The sequence below is a fragment of the Geotrypetes seraphini genome, chromosome 7 (assembly GCF_902459505.1).
Source record: "Geotrypetes seraphini chromosome 7, aGeoSer1.1, whole genome shotgun sequence".
NCBI classification, from domain to species: Eukaryota; Metazoa; Chordata; class Amphibia; order Gymnophiona; family Dermophiidae; genus Geotrypetes; species Geotrypetes seraphini.
This window is the reverse complement of record NC_047090.1, coordinates 6211432-6230417: the sequence shown is the minus strand read 5'-3', so window position 1 is coordinate 6230417 and position 18986 is coordinate 6211432. Positions and strand designations below refer to the sequence as shown.

General features: G+C 47.1%; 2 protein-coding genes across 10 annotated transcripts in view; one reads left to right on the top strand and one right to left on the bottom strand.

The window, feature by feature from the left end:
- CALD1 (caldesmon 1) overlaps positions 1-3385 on the top strand; it is a 220030-nt gene extending 216645 nt beyond the window's left edge. For all 8 annotated transcript variants that reach the window (XM_033951387.1, XM_033951394.1, XM_033951388.1 and 5 more), the window contains one exon: positions 1788-3385. In XM_033951387.1, the coding sequence (XP_033807278.1) occupies positions 1788-1816 (29 nt within the window). In that variant the 3' untranslated portion in view covers positions 1817-3385. The remainder of the gene's footprint in view (positions 1-1787) is intronic.
- A 3847-nt stretch (positions 3386-7232) lies between these two features.
- LOC117363916 (LARGE xylosyl- and glucuronyltransferase 1) overlaps positions 7233-18986 on the bottom strand; it is a 391773-nt gene continuing 380019 nt past the window's right edge. For both annotated transcript variants that reach the window (XM_033952487.1, XM_033952488.1), the window contains exons 13-15: positions 15482-15628; positions 14175-14370; positions 7233-9636 (exon numbers count right to left, since the gene is read on the bottom strand). In XM_033952487.1, coding sequence (XP_033808378.1) covers positions 9439-9636; positions 14175-14370; positions 15482-15628 — 541 coding nt within the window. In that variant the 3' untranslated portion in view covers positions 7233-9438. The remainder of the gene's footprint in view (positions 9637-14174; positions 14371-15481; positions 15629-18986) is intronic.

Sequence of the window (18986 nt, the reverse complement as noted above, 5' to 3'; positions counted from 1 at the left end):
AGTCACGGAAAGTGGCTGTGGCATTGGCTCCAGCAAGCAAATACTTTGATTACTGCCTAATTCTGAAGCCGCGGCAGCCTAAACGCGGGGCCGTGGCTGGAGGGCATCCGTGCATGTGCTGAAGCCCTCCGGACGGGGCCCTGAGCCTGCTATTACTACGGGGGTTGGGTGCTGGAGGCGGAGAGGTGCCGGCTGCCTGCCCCTAGGACAGGGGGGTGTCAAAATCCCTCCTGGAGGGCCGCAATCCAGTCGGGTTTTCAGGATTTCCCCAATGAAAGCAGTGCATGCAAATAGACCTCATGCATATTCATTGGGAAAATCCTGACTGAATTGCGGCCCTCCAGGAGGGACTTTGACACCCCAGGTCTATAGTGTGACATTAAAAAGCAGCAAAATCTCCTGCAGGGAAAGCAATTTCATCAACTTCGTCTGAGAAGCCCACAGTAATTGGTATACCAACAGGAGGGAGGGGATTAGGCATGGCCTCTGGGTCACCATCCTGAGGGGGGGGGGGGGGCACTGGAGGCAGTAGTGACCTAGTGAGGGTGAGCAGTGCCTGGGACGGTGATGCCTCTCCCCTTCCCTGTAGCTTTTAAACTTTGGTTGGCGCAGCCTGGGTCGGCTTCAGCGCTCGGTCTGACGTCACTTCCTAGGTGCAGGTCCCAGAAGTGACGTCAGAGAACGCGCCGAAGCCAACCCGGGCAGCAAGTTACATCTTACATTACATTACATTAGTGACTTCTATTCCGCCTGTACGTTGCAGTTCTAGGTGGATTACATCAGAAGATAACAGGACATTTCCAGGAAAAAATACAGTTTAGGGAGCTGGTTACATAATTGAGTCTATGGGAGAAATTACAAGATAGGTAGGAATTTGAGGATTACATCAGAAGAACCTAGACATTTGCAGGGAAACTACAGTATAGGGGGTTGGTTACATAGCTGGGTCTTTGAGGGAAATTACAAGAGGAGTAGAAATTTGAGGGGGAATTTTACAGGGGGGGGGGAGTTAAGGTATCTGGATACATTTTTTGAATAGCCAGGTTTTGATTTCTTTTCGGAATGATTTGAAGTCGCTTGTTGTTGTCAGCAAGTTAGAGATGGGGGGGGGGGTGTCGCTGCTCACGCGTGTGCAGCAGGGGGAGAAGTGGGAAGGAGGGGGAGCAGAGAGAAAGAGGGGTGACGGCACCCCGAGCAAAACCACCCCACCTGCCTCCCACGCTTTAGTACACGACTGGCCTGAGGACAAACTATAATGTCAGAAAACAATAGCATAGGGCTTGTGAATAGGGACGTGCAAACCCAGGCACTTTAGCTTCTCCTTGTAACGTGCACTGCTATAGATCCTTCCTGTCTCAACCTAGGGTAAGGCAAGAGAGTCTGTAATGCATTACTTGAGGGGGGACTTTGACACCCCTGCTATAGAAGGAGAGGCAAAACTGATTGGAACGAATGATGCTCGCTCTGCACGGAAAATGACATTACGTACTCAAGAGGTTCATATGGCACTACAAAATCTTATGCATGTCATAACCATCTGACCCAGGCCAAGTCAGACGGGCTGATCCAGCCCGGGTTTTGCTTCCGTTGCGTCTCTGCCTATTTCTATTTCTAATTTCTCTAGGAAAGCAAACGGCTTGGTGTCCAAAGATGCCATGAGGCAAAGCCCGATCTGGATCAGCCTCCCAAAGCTGACCCGAGACAGGTGCACCAGAAAAAGTCAATTTGCAATCTCCTCTTGTTCCTTTGCTCCAAAAATCCCTAAATTATTTCCTTTCTCCCAGCAGGTTTGAGACAATATGAAAAAGACTCCTAAGATGTGACAAGGATGTTGGACCAAATCCACCTTCAAGTGCTAAATTGTCTTTTTATATTTATATTTCATTACCGACATGTGTTGTGATATTTTTTTTTTTTTTTTTTTTTGCATTATCCCATTTAAACTCCCCATGTATATTTAGCACTGTATTTAATATTCACAAGTCTAGATGTTGGTGAGAGAAGAACCGCCTTTGAACAAGCCCCAGATCTCAAGAGAAACCCCATGCTGTGAAAAGAAAAAAAACCCAACCATCCAACAACCTACTGATCAAAGTCCTAACACGTCGTGTTTGCAACGGCAGCACTAGCCACGCTAGAAGGGTCAGGACAGCGCCCCCGTGTGGAGAACTTGCACTAGTCATTAGATGCCACAGTAATGGGCGAGAAGGCAAACCCCAGGATCTTTTTTCTGCACTTTAGGATTGACAGTTGCCCATATAGTACAAAAAACCCCCCACTCGTTTGGTCATTCTAATGATGAAACATTGCGTGCATGAGATTAAGTTAGTGGACAGCGGTACTGATTTCCCATAGGGTTTTACGACAGTGACTGTCATTAGAATTCAGCGCATGCACACAATGGCATTGCGAAGCTTAGCTTTACTGGCACCCTTTATAACGTGCGAGGATATTAATGCTAGCATCACAGCTTCTTTGTTTTTGGAACATTTCAACTTTCTTTAAGTGCCAGGTCTCTTAATTGCCCTCAGAGCAGTGGCACGATCAGTATTCTAATTCCCCCCCAAGTCTTTTGCTGAAAAACAGCCAATAACATGGCATCACAAACGTGCGTGTATAAAAAAAAAACCAAGAAAGAGCGATATCAACGTCAAAGTAGGTCAACATTGCATTTAATTTATAAATGCACACCAATGGCATGGTGCTGTAGATCCATTAATCCTGCCATGGGCTATTAAAACGGAAGCGAGGATCTGTCCAAAGAAGGCTATTGGCGGCTTCATTGTTATTTGTATATAGTAAAGTTATTGCCTCTGCTCAGTTGTAACTGTAGTAGCAGGAAAGGAGTCGATATTTTGGTAATTTGCTGTACTGTCTTTAGTGATACATTATGTTAAAAATCGATTGTGCTGGTGGGCACAGATTCACGCTGTAGCGTCCGCCTTCTGGCTGCTTTTAATCTGCGTTATGCCACGGTGACCCTGCAATCACACTTCACTTAATTGGTCTTGCTACTGTACCATTTTAATTGCTTGGGAAGGAGGGGTCAGGCAAGCAAAATCCCCTGAAATGCAACCTCACAAGTGTTATATGGTAGAGAGTGTGTGTGTGTGTGTGTGAGAGAGAGAGAGAGTGTGTGTGTGCCTTCTCTGGCTGCTTCCTATGTATTTTTTTTTTAGGTGGGGTGTATTTTTTTTTTTTAAGTGGGGAGGGAGGGGTGGGGAGCAGCAGTTCATAGCTTGTGTCTGATTTTAAAGCACCCAAAAACTACCAAAAAAATGAACAAAATAAAAACAAAATAAACAAAAAAGGGACAGAAAAAATGCATTTCATTCCAAAGATTTTGCTGCAGAGCTTCAGCAGAAATATTTTAATCCTTTTGAAATGAACATTACGGTTTACATCATATGATGCAAATACACTCATTTGTTGTTTGCAGTGGGTGGGGGGGGGGGGCAGGGAGGGAGGAAAAGGGGTGGTAAGGGTAAAAATCTATGCAAAAATAACACTTTGCATTCTCTGCGAATCTGCCATTTTTATAAACACATTGAATATTTCAATTACAGCCGATAGCTGCATAAGAAAACTGAATTGTTTAAACAATGTATTATGAACTTAAAATCACAATAAATGGAATATTTCCATCTGCAGGTTTCTGTCTTATTTTACTCAGAAAATGAAGTGTGGGCTGGAAATAAATGGGACGGGTTTCTAAGTGCCCTGGTTGGAAGCAAGCTTGGCGGTGCGGGATGAGTCAAGACGCTAATATTTGTGCAAGGTGGCCACAAGATGGAGATTAAATGACTTGCCCAGTCACAAGGAGCAGCATGGGGTTTGAACCTATAACCTCGGGGGCTGAGGCTGTAGCACACTCTCCTCCCGTCACAAGGAGCAGCACAGGATTTGAACCCACAGCCTCAAGATGCAGCGTCCGTAGCTCAAACCACTACGCCACACTCTCCTCCACAATGCCTACCTTGAACGCCTAAGTCAACCACGCCTACTTTTCACATAGGCATCGTTAAGCATTGGAGAGCACAAAGGCATTGCTAGGCACCGCATGGATTTCCATGTGCAACCTAAATTGATCATTAAGTTGTATTTTTTATTGGTTTTTAATGGTGCGGTCAATTGCCACACCATTTTAACCAATTGAAACAAGTTGCACACAGAACTAAGTTAGGTGTGATGACGTCTGCGATTAAGACGCCATTTACAGAAGCAGGACCTCAATGCATGTTCACACGTTACTGATGTTTTCAAAATTTTGGGGAGGGGGGGGTGTAACATGAGCAGAGTGGGTATTCCTACATTACTCAGCTACTGCATAATGATTACCACTTGTGAACTGCCTGGCACAGTGTTCTTCAATGCAAGGCCCAAGAGACCATGGCAGCCCCCATCCCCCCGGAGATAGGGTTACGAGACGTCCTGGATTTCCATGGACTTGTCCGGGGATCTGGATGGCTTTTCAAAATACGGCACTTTGTGTTGGTCAGGAGGGCATCCATGAGTGACATCATTACGTTGCATGCCCACATGCCCTCCTGCCCGATGAGAGCAGGCAGTGGAGGAGTGGGGCTATGGCAAGATTGAGGGCGGGGGCCGGTCTAGGGGGGTCTGGATTTTACAAATGAAAAATCCGGTAACCCTACCCGGAGACCTCTTTGGTGGCCCTGTTTTTCAAGGGTTTTTTGTTTGTTTTTTTACTGCCTCTCTACGCAAGCTCAGGACAGAAAGAACAAAGTAGATTGGGGGAGGGGCGGGGTGGAGAAGGAAGAGCACATGCTTTGGGAGTGGCCTATGACTCCAATTGGCCAAATCCCTAAAGCATCCTTTTTGCTGGCCATCAAATAAAGATACGGGGGGGGGGGGGGGGCATTCGGGGATCTGGGAGACCTCCCTTCTGCCAGGGGATGTGTTGGCAGGAGAAAGTGGGCATCCATCCTGCTGGGGGAGGTCTTGGGGGTGGTTGCGGCAGGAGGAATTCACGCCTCTTGCGGACATTCGGGGGGAGGGGGCTTTGGGGGTTCCAGCAGGAGGGTGTGGACATCCCTCTTGACGGTCAACTTCGCCGTGGTGGGGGGGGGGGTTCCCTGCTGTGGCCACTAAACTGATTGTGGCAGGGAGATTCCCTTGCCGTGAATGGCTCAGTGGCTGCGTCTATTGGAAACATAGACCAGCATTTTTCTGGCTTACATTTCAGGCACCTATCGCGGCCTTAGGGAGAAACCTTTGGTTGCTTAAGCTTGCCTAAGGCCACTTCCAGGCAATATGATGCGCACGCCTAGCCTTGGGCAAACTTGTGGCCCTATGCGCTTCCCTAGGCTTGCAAAAACTGTAGACAGCCTGCCTCGTGGTTATGTGAAATTATTTTTCAGCCTCAGACTTTTTGAAAATCAATGAAAACTTATCTCTTTGAAAAATTTGTAGACTAATATTTCATTTTTGTCTTGTATTTCCCTAAAAATGTATTATCACTGATTGTTCAGTCTCTCCTTGACGTGAACCACCTAGTGTGGCGGTATAGAAGAATAAAGTTATTATTCCACATTGGCTGCTTAGACAGTGGTAGGACGGCTACTGCTGCCTACAATTGGGACAGCGTTTATAGAATTTGACTCTAAGGTCAACACATTTTAATAGAAAAACCCCTTATCACTTTCCATCTGATTTCTTTTCATAAGCAATACGTTTCCTCAAAGACAGAAAACGTAAAGGTACGCAATTATGGGGAAAAAAACCCTCTGCATCCTGAACGCACCTGCTCTAGTTATAAACAAATGATTAAAAGAAAATGATTCGAGAACACCACTAAATGCAGAAACACCTGTTACTAAATTATTTCTTAACCGCACATCAAAAATAATTCAAATACCATGTTTTCCGAAAATAAGCCCTACTCCAAAAATAAGCCCTAGTTAGATTGCCCCCAAAGCCCCTCCCAAAAGTCCCTGACGCTCTTTGATTGCCCCCCCCTGGGTTCGCTGGCAGCAGCATCCCCTCCCCCCAAACCCACCGGCCCTCCCACCCATCATGTGCAGCATCTGTCCATTTCTCCCCTCCGAACCCCTCCCACCGTGAGGTCAACATACCTCTCACCATTCCAAACAGCAGCATCAGCAGCACTTTAAACAGGCTGCTTCATGCTCTTTCCCCGCTAGGCCCTACTCTGCCGTATCACTGATAATGTCAATAGCGACGCGGCACAGGGAAGGCCCTGGTGGGAGAACGTTGCAACGCAGCCTGTTTAGAGTGCTGCTGTTTGGAGGGAGGTACGTCAGTCTTGCGGTGGGAGGGTCGGTGGGGTTCTGCTACGCGGGGGGATGGGCGGGAGGAAGAGATAGAAAGATGCGGTGCAAGGGTTCTGCTGCACGGGGGATGGGTGGGAGGGATAGTAAGATGCTGCAGAAGGAAGGCACAAGGGGATGGTTGAGAGGGGAGGAAAGATGCTGCACATCTGGGGAAGAAAAAGGAAAGAGGAAGAATTGGTGTGGAGGAGAGAGAATCATTAAGACATCCCCTGAAAATAAGCCCTAGTGCATTTTTTTGAACCCACAGTTAATATAAGATACCATCTTTACTTTCGGGGAAACACGGTAGTTAGCAAGAGCAATACTCGGATTTTTCTAGGCTCTTTGTCGCCCTCATTTGATAGACCTCCACACTAGGCAGCATGTCCAGGAAGTACCAGGAACCTGCACTGGCCCTTCCAGATGAAGGGACGTCTCCTATGAAAAGATTAGTTCTGGGATTGGAACAGTGTCTACAGCAGGGGTGTCAAAGTCCCTCCTCGAGGGCCGTAATCCAGTCGGGTTTTCAGGATTTCCCCAATGAATATGCATTGAAAGCAGTGCATGCACATAGATCTCATGCATATTCATTGGGGAAATCCTGAAAACCCGACTGGATTCCGGCCCTCGAGGACCGACTTTGACACCTGTGGTCTACAGTTTAAAATAGTGATAAGGGCCTCCTTTGGAAGTTACAGGGGGAGAAGCTGTAACTGCCTTTAGCTTTGTCTCAGGTTACCTGATCCATTAACTGCAATATTGTTTTGTGAAAAAAGTACAATATGCAAAATACTGGAATTTTTTTTTGTGTGTGTGTGTGTGTTGTCACACAAAGGTCCTTTTGGTGAAATAGCCATGAATTTCTCATTTACAAACAGTAAACTCAGGTACACAGTGTTATATCGTGCCAGACAATTCATTAATGCAGAATTTTGTGGGGGGGGGGAACCCCCAAACTGTGTGCAAAAGCCAGTTTTTGCAGTGAAATGCACCTTTCTGTTTTTTGCCAGGCCATTAGCAATATTTGTCAAACAAGTTTTTGGCCAAGCTCATTTGTAAGGGAAGAAGGCTGCCAATCTGAGGGAAATCCCAGGTTAGTACACCAGCCTCCGAGTGATTTCCTGCTGAAAGAGCCAATGAGCACACACTACGGCCATTGGTGGGGGGGGTCGAGGTGGAGCAATTTCTGCCATCAGTTTCAGTGTGCAAGCATCGGAGGCTGGTTTTGATTGAACCGGAAGACCAGAAGCAGCAGAAGGAAACTTGAACTGTGACCCGTCAAATGTGCTTAGGACATTGGCATGCCGACAATTTCACCCCGACATTTGTGCGCAGGACAAATACGTGCCACGTGTTTTTGCTCCGAGGGAGAGTGTGAGGGGGAAACCCCCCCCCCCCACTACACTCGCGCTTTCGTTGAGGGCGGTTGTGGCGGGGTGTCGCACTAAACTTACAACTCGCGCTTTGTTCCCATTTTCGCTCTGAGAGGGTGTTACGCTCTCATTCAGGGGGGGGGGGGGGTTCAATGCCAACGCGCTCTGATTGCTGCAACCCCCCCTACACTTACTATTCCATCGACAATTCCCCTCCCTTCATGCGTACACTTGTCGGCGCCAATGTCCTACGCGCTATTGACGGTGTACCGAATAAGCAACCATAAAATTAATTCTGTGGCGCTTCACGGGCACATAAATCGCACTCGATGCTCTAGAGATAGGAGTGGATGTGTTAATATGCGCTAGAGAAGTGTATAGTGTTAAGAAAACAGCAAATAAAACATGCTTCATATTGCCAAGGTGCAAAACAGCAGGAAGGGATAACGGACATGTCTCTGCCTTTATTTCGTTCTGCTTTCTCTGCTTAACATGGCAACTGGATACAAGGAGACCAGCTATGGGTAGTGCATTAAAACGGCTGCTGGGGGGTTGTTTTTCCTCTTTTTGTAAACACAACATTAATACTGAACAATACAGAAATTGGCAGAAAAGTCCAGTGTCCACGTGTCTTAGCCGTCTGTCCTCGCTCAATGCTGCTGGGACTGTGGACGTTGGCGAGATGAGCAGACATCCACACACACTCAAGCAAACTCTCACACTCTGCTCTTACAAACCGTGGTTTGTGTTTTCCCATGGGGAGTTTTATTTTGCATCTCCTCTTCAGTCCTGGTCTTCCTAGAAATAAAGAAGGAGCTCTGACTGAAAAGCTGAAGTTGACGCAGTCGTGTGGATACAGGATTTTTTTCACGTCCCTTGAGAAGCTGAAAGAGCCACCTACCCTCACGGCTTGCTGAGTCTCTGCATAGTCCCCCAATAAGTAATTGTTAATATGCAAAACTCCAAGTCTCGGGCCCACTTGATCAAGTCACTAGCCTTGGGGTTCTCCATCCCTACAAATACTTCTAAGCCTTCCAACTCTCCTCTTCAGCTAACCCTGACATGCTTGTCTTCTTCACTGGACTGTAGGTTGACCAGAAACAGGTGAGTAAGGACATTGCCTTTAAAAGCTTTACCTGTGGGGTAAAGTGTTTGCCTTGATTAAATACTCCTTCCGTAACTGGAAGACACATGGTCAACATGCATCACCCAGAGGCCCAGCTTGGTACTGCAACTATTTATCTGCTGGCCACGGAAGTGTCTGCCCTTCTTCCTTCAAAACAAGCACCTTCCCACCTTTTGCATACATTCTTCTGCAGGCTGGTCTGGGGGACCAACGCTCAGCCAAGGCAACAATTCAGTGTCTAAGTTTTGAGTTCTAAAGTTAAAGTGGCTGACCATCACATATGGCATTACAGAATAATGGGGGCAAATTAAATAAGGAGATGGGGGGGACGAGGATCCCTCATTCTGAAAGCCTGGATTTGTTCTCTTGTAAAACTACATCGAGTGTCCTGCACCCAGACATTCCAGTGGAGTATTTACCTGTCTCTTATCCTACCACACTAAAACCAAAGACACCGAGGGGGTAAGCTGTGGGTGCGTTCCAGCACTGTGCCGACCCACCATAATTGCTACGCCCAGGCCACACAAGAAAAAAAAAACCCTATCTCTCAGTGCTAGTTGAGTGACAGAAGGCTTGCAAGTCACTCAGTCTCTCCCTTGCCCTCTTTCATCATCTGGAGCTGGCTGTGACCAGGGCTCCCGCAGGGTTAGCTGTTATTCTCCGCAGTGAGATATTTCAGGGCTGTGAATCCATAGTGACGGGACATGTCCTGCTGGAATTCCTCCTTCAGGGTCTTCAGACAGATGCGATATTGCTTGTTGGAGCGGAACTTGGTTATGTCAAAGCTGGGTGCATGTGGCATGTGGATCATGTAGGCATTTGGGAGCACAGTTAGCTCATACTCCTGCGGAGAAGAAAACATCCATGAGTAACTGGTCCATTATTCATTCATTATGCCTAGAGAAATAATGCAAAGAACTTCCTGTCCATAGACACCAGGGATGAAAAGGCCATCACACCGTCAGATGAGGAAAGGGGTCAAGAAATGATGAAGGAAACTGTTAGGGTATAGGGAGGAACCTGTAACCATGTAATCCTCTTATCCGTACCCTTTTCCTCCACTGCCAACTCCAGACTCTGTTCCTTCTTAGCTTGCTCCACCGTATGCCTGGAAGAGACTAAAAATACCTATATATATCCACCCTATCATTCTCTCTGCAAGAAACTCCCCAAACCCTATCTGTTCCATTTGTTCTGGCTGTCCTAATTAGATTGCAAGCTCTTCTGAGCAGGGACCATCTATTTACATGTTAAATGTACAGCATAGCGTATGCTTTCAGCACTATAAAAAAGATGAGTAGTAGTAGGACTTACATGGAAATACTTTTAAAACCAATAGGAAGAATTTTTTTTTTCCACTCAAAGAATAGTTAAGCTCTGGAACTCTCACTGCCGGAGGATGTGTAACAGCAGTTGAGTTTATAAAAGGTTGGGACACGTTCCTGGAGGAAAAGTCCATCGTCTGCTATTGAGACAGACACGGGGGAAGCCACTGCTTGTACTGGAATGTTGCTTTTATTTTGGATTCCAGAATCTTGCTACTCTTTATTCTGGAATGTTGCTACTATTTGGGTTTCTGCCACGTACTTGAGACCTGGATTAGCCACTGGCTATTCTTATGCTCTTATGAAAATTTCCCTCCTCCAGATGAGATATTCAAATCTATGATTAACTCATTTTTACTCTGGACATTGAAAATAATTATAGTATCCCCTTAAAGCTGTTGATATCAAATGGGTAAAACATGCATGAAGCTCAGGAAAATATCAATGGAAAAACTGTAAAATGGTCTCCCAGCGAGAAAGGAAGCCCCAGTGGAATGTCTCAGGATGGCTCTCTCAGGACAAAACAGTTATTGTGAAATGATGCTCAACACGCACCACATTGGCCTATCCAGTCTGTCCAGAAAAGTGGCTAGGGTTGTACCTTTGCCTCTCTGTGGGTTAACCCCCTTTTGTCTCTAGGGTCGCAATTGTAGAGAACACCACAGGGATAGAATTTTGTCTCTGTCCCAGCGGATAACCAAAGGAAACCGTCCTGTGTCATTCTTTTGTGTCTCTTTCAACCTCGGTCCTTCTACACCAGCGTTCTTCAAAGCAAAGCTTGAGGGTCAGAGGTTGTGGCCATTCATACTCTGATTCTTATGGGAGCCAAGGATAATGAAGCCATTGTGACGTCACTGATGTGATTGGCTCTTAGGCACTGGTGGAATGAGGCATTATGACATCACAATATCTGCTCTGGATACCAGAGACTGTCATTCTGTAGTGTCTGTTTCAACCTCGGTCCTTCTACACTGGCATTCTTCAAAGCAAAGCTTACGGGTCAGTGGTTGTGGCCATTCATACTCTGATTCTTCCCTCTCTCCTTAAAGAATGACATGAAGATTGTTTACCGCGGTTATCCGTGGGGACGGGAACGGTGATTAATTTTATCACCATGTCATTTTCTACCAAGTATAGGCAGTGAAGTCATTGTGACATCACTAATGAGGATGGCTCTTATTGGTGGAACGAGGCATTATGACATCACAATATGTACTGTGTCCTGTTTGTTCTATATATGTTCTGCTGTTTTATATATTATATACTTTAGTGTAATTCACTTTGGTTTAAAGAGGTATATAAAGAAATAAACATTTGTTAATGGATGTTAATATTTCAGTACTAGTCTTATAGCCCGTTACATTAACGGGTGCTAGAACATATGTGTGTGTGTCTGTCTTTTTTTCTCTCTCTCTCCTTAGCCGCTTTCTTTCTTTCTGTCTTTCTTTTTCCTTGGCTGTCCATCACCACCCTTGCCTGCTTCCTCTGTCCATTCTCCCTTCTTTTTACCTCTCCTGTGTCCACCACCACCCCTTCACTGCTCTCCTTATGCAGCAGCAGCCCTTCTCCCTTTGTTTTACCTCCCCCCTGTCCAGCAGCACCTCTTTCCTTCTCCCCCTGTCCAACATTAGGCCTCCGTTCCTTTTTCTTCACCCCCCTGTCCATCAGCATCTCTTTCCTTCTCCCCCTGTCCAGCAGTAGGCGTCCCTTCTTTTTTCTCCCCACTCCTCCTTCTTATCCCTATGATACACTTACCTTGCTCTGCCCCTGATCAGAGGTTCCCAATAGCCACCCAGTTGCACCCATTGGAAAAGTTCCCTCTGCTGCATCCCACACCCCTCTGACGCGACTCCCGCTGTCTTTCTTTCTGTCTGTCTCTGTCCCTGGCCCCCTTTGTCTGTCTGTCTTTCTGTGTATCTCCCTGCCCCTGTGTCTTTCTTCTTTTCTTTCCATCTCCCTTCCTCCCTCTGTTTGTCTGTCCAAAGCAGCATTCCCTCCCCCTCCATTTCCCTCCCCCCACACCAGTTCCCTGTGCACCTGCCCCTGTGTCTTTCTTCTTTTCTTTCCGTCTCCCTTCCTCCCTCTGTCTGTCTGTCCAAAGCGGCATTCCCTCCCCCTCCATTTCCCTCCCCCACACCAGTTCCCTGTGCAGCAGCATTAGCGTTTCCTCTACCCCCCTTTCCCTTCCCGCGGTCCCGACTACAAACGTGGTGATTCCAGCAGCGTGTGCAGCAGTCTCCACACGCTGCTTCGGGTCCTTCTACTGCCCTGATTTACTCTGGCATGTCCCTGATGACATAATCAGCGACGCGGCAGAGCAAATCAGGGCAGTAGAAGGGCCCGAAGCAGCGTGTGGAGACTGCTGCACACGCTGCTGGAATCACCACGTTTGTAGTCGGGCCCGCGGGAAGGGAAAGGGGGGCGGCTGCAAAGGACTTGGGTCCCGGGCAACGGGGTCAGTTTAAGAGCCGGGGCGGAAAGTTGCTGGGCTCCTCGATGGGGGCACTGAGCGGCCGCAATCCCTCTCCTCCAAGACCCCCCTCCGCTGGAGGAACGGAGATCGGCAGCTGGCTGCGGTCCCGGCTTGTGGAGGTGATCAGCGGCTGGTGATGTAGTAAGCGCGCACTCTTGTGGCCACATCCCGACGGAACAGGGAACACGGCTTTAGAGTGCGCATGCATGCTTACCATTTTATTATCCTATATAATAAAAGGCTAACTCGCGCATGCGCACTCTTATTTGCGTGTTCCGTGCGCTGTAGGTCTGTGGCCGAAGGAGTGCGCATGCGCGCTTATACGTCACCAGCCGATCGCCTCCACAAGCAGGACTGCAGCCAGCCGCTGATCTCCGTTCCTCCTGCACCATGGCACACCAGGCATGTCCCTGCCTCCCCCGCCGCTGGCCTCGGGCTCCTGGGGGCCGGCGGTGCGAGCCGCCCGGCCGGTGCTGAGCCGCCCGGCCGGTGCTGAGGCCCCGCCTCCCCGCTACACAGCGCCGCCAGACCCGACAAAACGGCCCTACACTCACAAACCCGCGAGCAGGGTTGCCATGGAAACCCAGCCGGAATAACATGCAGTCGCGCAAGGGTCAGTGAGAGGGGATCAGGAGCTAAAGAGATATTGAAAAAAACAAAAAAACAACAGTGTACAAGGAGAGAGAGACACACAGACACTCACAGAAGGACAGGGGGCTAAAGAGACAGATTGAAAAAATAACAAAACACAGAGGACAAGGAGAGAGAGAGACACAGGGAAAAAAATGACAAACAGACATACAGCAGCCAAGGAGACAGACAGAGAGACAGTGGGCAAGGAGACAGCAAAAAAAAAAAAAAAAAAAATACAAACAGCCAATGAGACAAACAGAAAAAAATAAAAAATACAATGCCCAAGGATAAATTCAGGAAAATAAACCATACAGACATACAGTGGCCAAGGAGTTAGACTGCAAAAAAGACATACAGCAGCCAATGACACAGACAGACTGACAGCGACCAAGTAGACAATCAGCAAAAAAACACAAACAAACACAGAAAGAAAAAAAAGAGAAACATACAGCGGCCAAGGAGACAGGCATGCAACAAATAGGAAAAATATAAAAACTTTTAATAAATCAACCATACGTGAAGAAGGAATAAAAAAAAAAAAAAGGAAGAGACACCTACACGGAAACACAGGATCAAGAGCATACAGAGAAAACAGAAGTTTGCAGGAAAGGAGAGCAGAGACCCCTGCAAGAAGAGAAAAATAGCAAAGAGACTGGGGATGAGAAAGAGAGCAGAGATGCTTGCAGGGAGAAAAAGCTAAGCAGTAATGTTACAGCTTGAGAGTGCAGACTGAGGAAGAAAGCAGAGACAGCGCTACACAGGGAAATGGAGGGAGGAAAGAGACAGAAAGAAAAATACAGACATAAATTCTAGCACCCGTTAATGTAACGGGCTTAACGACTAGTTATAGATATATAATGTATGGACATGGATCCATATATTTAAAGTGCATTAAGGAATGTGCATCTCTATGCGGGACTGAGGTTTCCCAGACAGAAGGTGGCGGTTTACCTGTGCATCGAGCTCCATAATGTGTGCGACTTTGTTCCAGCCAAACCCAACAAAGCGTCGGTCATACTCGGGGCAGTCTCGTCTCACCACAACATATGGCTCAAAGTCTGCTTCCCACTCCACTCGGTACGGTGTAGTTGCAGTCCTCCACTTAGCAAAGTTCGTAGGTGCGTGTCCCTTAGTCCACACATGATACCTTTATCAAATAGAAGGAGTACAAGTGAGCTGGTCGTCTACTAGGGTGGTAAGGTTAAAGCCAAATGCAGGTGAATCGCAAGGCTCTCAATGGAACAAAGTCTGCTCATTGAATGATGTTGAGCTGTGGCATGTGGAGTCATTAACTAGAGAAGGTTGAAAATGAATTTGCAACAATTCTGCAGTCCTCGGCAAATCCATTTTTAAGCAACTCGCTTTGGCCCTGATTCTCCCTATCTGTCCTGGTGGGCTCACAATCTATCTAAGGTACCTGGCGCAGTGGAGGATTAAGTGACTTGCCCAGCGCGGGATTTGAACTCACAACCTCAGTGTGATGAGGCTGCAGGCTCTACCTGTTATCCTATTCTGTCTTGCCAAACAGCTGCTGGCATTGTCAAATATGTCTTTGTTGTATCCTTCAGCAGTTCCGCTCATGGCAAAACCCTGGTTTAATGGTGTCTGTGTGGGCCATTTTCTATGTACACTTCCCATGGTCTCATGAGCTGCCTAAAATTCAGGGATGGGCTGCAGGTTTCCCACCGCTGACACGGCAACGTTGAAGCGCAATCTCAATGGCATACAGGAAGTGTCTCGGGGCTAAAGGGTCTCCCGTATGAAGAAAGACTGAGCAAATTGCAGCTCTACACTCTCGAAGAACGTAGGGAGAGGGGAGACATGATTGAGACATTTAAGGACATCACGGGACGGGTCGAGGTGGAAGATGATATCTTTCTTCTCAAGGGACCCTCGACCACAAGAGGTCATCCGCTCAAAATCAGGGGAGGGAAGTTTTGTGGAGACGCCAGGAAGTACTTCTTCACGGAGAGAGTGATTGAGCATTGGAACAAGCTTCCAATGCAGGTGATCGAGGCACGCAGCATCCCAGACTTCAAGAACAAATGGGATACCTATGTGGGATCCCTACGAGGGTCATGCCAAGGGATAGGGTCACTAGGGTATAGAATTGAAAGAGAGGGTCAGTAGAGTGGCAGTATAATTACAATTATACTTTAGGGGGGTCAGTAGACTTAAGAGGGTGGGTAAATAGTGTGGGCAGTGATAGGCTGTAGCCCTTATCTGCCGTCATCTTTCTATGTTTCTAAGAGCCTCACCTGAATGTGAAGAGTGTCCCCATGTCCAACATGGATAGCAACTCTGCCTTGGACTTGGGGAAAGACAGACGGTACCGCAGTGTTTCAAAGGCAGGGACGATCAGCGCTTTCTTCATATTGGCCAGATCCAGCTGGACAACAGACTTCCTGGTGGAACAAGACAGAGCAAACATAAGCTGAACCTTTTTAAACCTGAAAATAAAGGGGTGGGGGATCATCACAGTTAATTACAATCTAGGGAAACAAATTTCCCCGTTTCTCTCTTGCTAACAAGGATTCTTCTACGATTCAGAAGATCCAGTGGCAGTGAATCTGCTAGATGAAACAAGCTCTGGTCCTCTTCCATGACCAATTCAAGAGGAAAATAACTTGGAAGAACTTCTCTCTCACTGTAATAAACCACAGTAAACATTTTCTGCATCTTGTTACTCTTTGGGATTCCAGAATGTTGCTACTCCTTGGGTTTTGGCCAGGTACTAGTGACCTGGATTGGCCACCGTGAGGATGGACTACTGGGCTTGATGGAACCATTGGTCGGACCCAGTAAGGTTATTTTTATGTTGAAAAAAAATGAGGTTTTAATTACTTTTTTTTAAAGATTTCAACACCAACTCAGACCTTAACGTTAATGTTAAACTTAGGCAGTGAATTCCACAATTCTGGAGCTAAGTAGAAAGGCACATCTTCTCCAATTGGGGAGCTGGAGGAGGAAAACCAGTTGAGGTTCATAAAATCTACAAATAGGGTAAGTGGACATAACAACGACAGCAGTGGATGCAAGACATGCCCGGAGAGTCATGCTGAAGTGCTGGGAACACACAAAAAAGGGTATTTTGAAATTGGAAGCCAATGTTTTTGCATAGAAAATGCAATGCTACATTTTGTAAGGGCTTTATTCATTCAGTTCTGTTGTGAAATGCCAGCATGCACACCATTACAGTAATGCAGTCAAATGACTGCAAATGTGCAAGGTCTGCAGTTTATGTTGAGAGCACTAGATGGTGATGTTGACTCACTCATGTAATTAAAAAAACGAGTTTATTTCCTGTCTCTCTCGCAATGGGTCTGGGTCAATGCTCTAGTGCAGGATGGGCAGACTGGATGGGCCATTTGGCCTTTATCTGCCGCCATGTTTCTATGGTTCCAAACTGTGACCACAGAGCTCATTTAATCAACTGTGTGGCATGCTGTTAGGGGAGGTGGAGAAGCAGACAGGAAATGCTGTGGACAGAGGAGGAAGAGGCAGCTGAGGTGAATGACTCCTCCCATCAAGCCTGCACAGTAGTTAAAGGGAGGCGGGACGAAGAACCGGGAGGAATCAACGAAAAAGGTGGCAGATGGGTTGGGTTGAATGGTCTCCCAGTGGAGGTGGTGGGGATAAGTACATTATCTGAATTCAAGTAAGCATCAGAGAAGCCTAGAGCAGGGGTAGGCAATTCCAGTTCTTGAGAGCCAGAGCCAGGTCAAGTTTTCAGGATATCCACAAAGAACATGTATGAGATGGATTTGCATGCACTGCCTCCTTGAGATGCAAATCTATCTCATGCATATTTATTGTGGATATCCTTAAAACCTGACCTGCCTGTGGCTCTTGAGGACCGGAATAGCCTAGCCCTGGCCTAGAGGATCTCAGAGTAAGAGGATGAGGATTTTAGAGCTTAGTAGCCATACATTCTTTATTCGTCATCATTTTCTACATTTCTATAGTTTGAAATGCTATATGTGACCTTTAACCTTAAAGTTTGGGATCCTCTGCCTAGGCATTATGTGGAAATTGTATAATACTGACACAAACATTTACTTACCAATTATGCATATACATGTGTAATTGCTAGACTTCCACCTAAGGCCTATTCTGTACATACCTGTGCAAGTTACAGCGTATGATTGCAAGGGGTGAAGTAGGTGTCTGCAACACTTAGATACTTACACCAGCTCTGTGGCTGATGTTAAATCCTCACGCCTAAATGTGGAGCACATATATACCTGATTCAGCCAGTCTATTAAGGAAAGCAGGTACTACATTCATTGATTAGTGTTTTAGAAGATTTATCTGGGGGGAATGGGATTTGATATATAGTACATGCAGTCCCCGGGTTAAGAACGGGTTCCATTTTTAAAAATCGTTCTTAAGTTGAATTTATATGTAACTCAGATCCTAGTATTCTTCCCACCTTCTCCACCTCCTTGAGGCCCCCCTTGCGTCCCTTTCCATCCATCCCACTGTTCCCTCTTCACCACCACATCCAACATTACTCTCACTTCCCCATGCTCCTCCAATGTCAGAGGGAAGGCTTCTGGCTCAGCAGCGGGATGCACGTAGGAGCTGCTGCCCGCGGCTTTGGGCGGAGAAATGACTGCAGCTAGAAGGAGGAGGGAACCGGCCAGAAGAAGGTAAATGCCTGTGGGAGGGAGGTAGAGGGTCGCATTGGAACACTGAGGGTAGAACGAGAACCCCCGTTCGTAAATAAGAGTCTGACAAGTCAGATGTACTGCCTTCCTGCGGTTACAATCAAAGTTGTTTACATATTACGCCCAGGTACAACAAAGGGTTAAGTGACTTGCCCAGAGTCAAAAGCAGCTGCAGTAGGAACGCAACCTGGCTCCCCGGCCACTGCACTAACCAGTAGGCTACTCCCTCCACTCCACTCTCTAGGGGGGGGTGGGGGAAATACGTTTACAGAGGCTTTTTATATGTGTAAAACCTGGTACACCCCCCCCCCACGACGCGATCCGGCACCCCCCACCCACCTGAACACTTCGCTTACCCTCCATCTGGCACCAACGCACAGGACATGCTGGTGCCGGTGCCCGAAGATCTGCCGTCCTTTTTGCTGGGCCTTGAGCATCTGCGCATGTTCAAGGCCTTCGAGTTCCCGGCCTCTCCGAGGAGGGAGGCGCTCGTACATCGAGGCAAGCTCGGTTTTCAAGGCACCAATTTTGCGAATGTTTTGCTCGACTTGCAAAACACTCGCAAACCGGTGCACTCGTAAACTGAGGTACCACTGTAGTTCACTGGTGCAAGAATTAATCATTAACAGCATCTTGAAACTTTAGACGTCTGTCCAATCAACACCGGTATAACTACAATCTCCCAATGTGTTATTATGTTTACTTCATCACCTTAACCATAAGAACATAAGAACATAAGCAATGCCTCTGCTGGGTCAGACCTGAGGTCCATCATGCCCAGCAGTCCGCTCACGCGGCGGACCAACAGGTCCAGGACCTGTGCAGTAATCCTCTATTTATACCCCTCTATCCCCTTTTCCAGCAGGAAATTGTCCAATCCTTTCTTAAACCCCTGTACTGTACTCTGCCCTATTTCTCCCTCTGGAAGCGCATTCCAGGTGTCCACCACTCGTTGGGTAAAGAAGAACTTCCTAGCATTCGTTTTAAATCTGTCCCCTTTCAACTTTTCCAAGTGTCCTCTTGTTCTTTTATTTTTCGAAAGTTTGAAGAATCTGTCCTTCTCTACTCTCTCTATGCCCTTCATGATCTTATA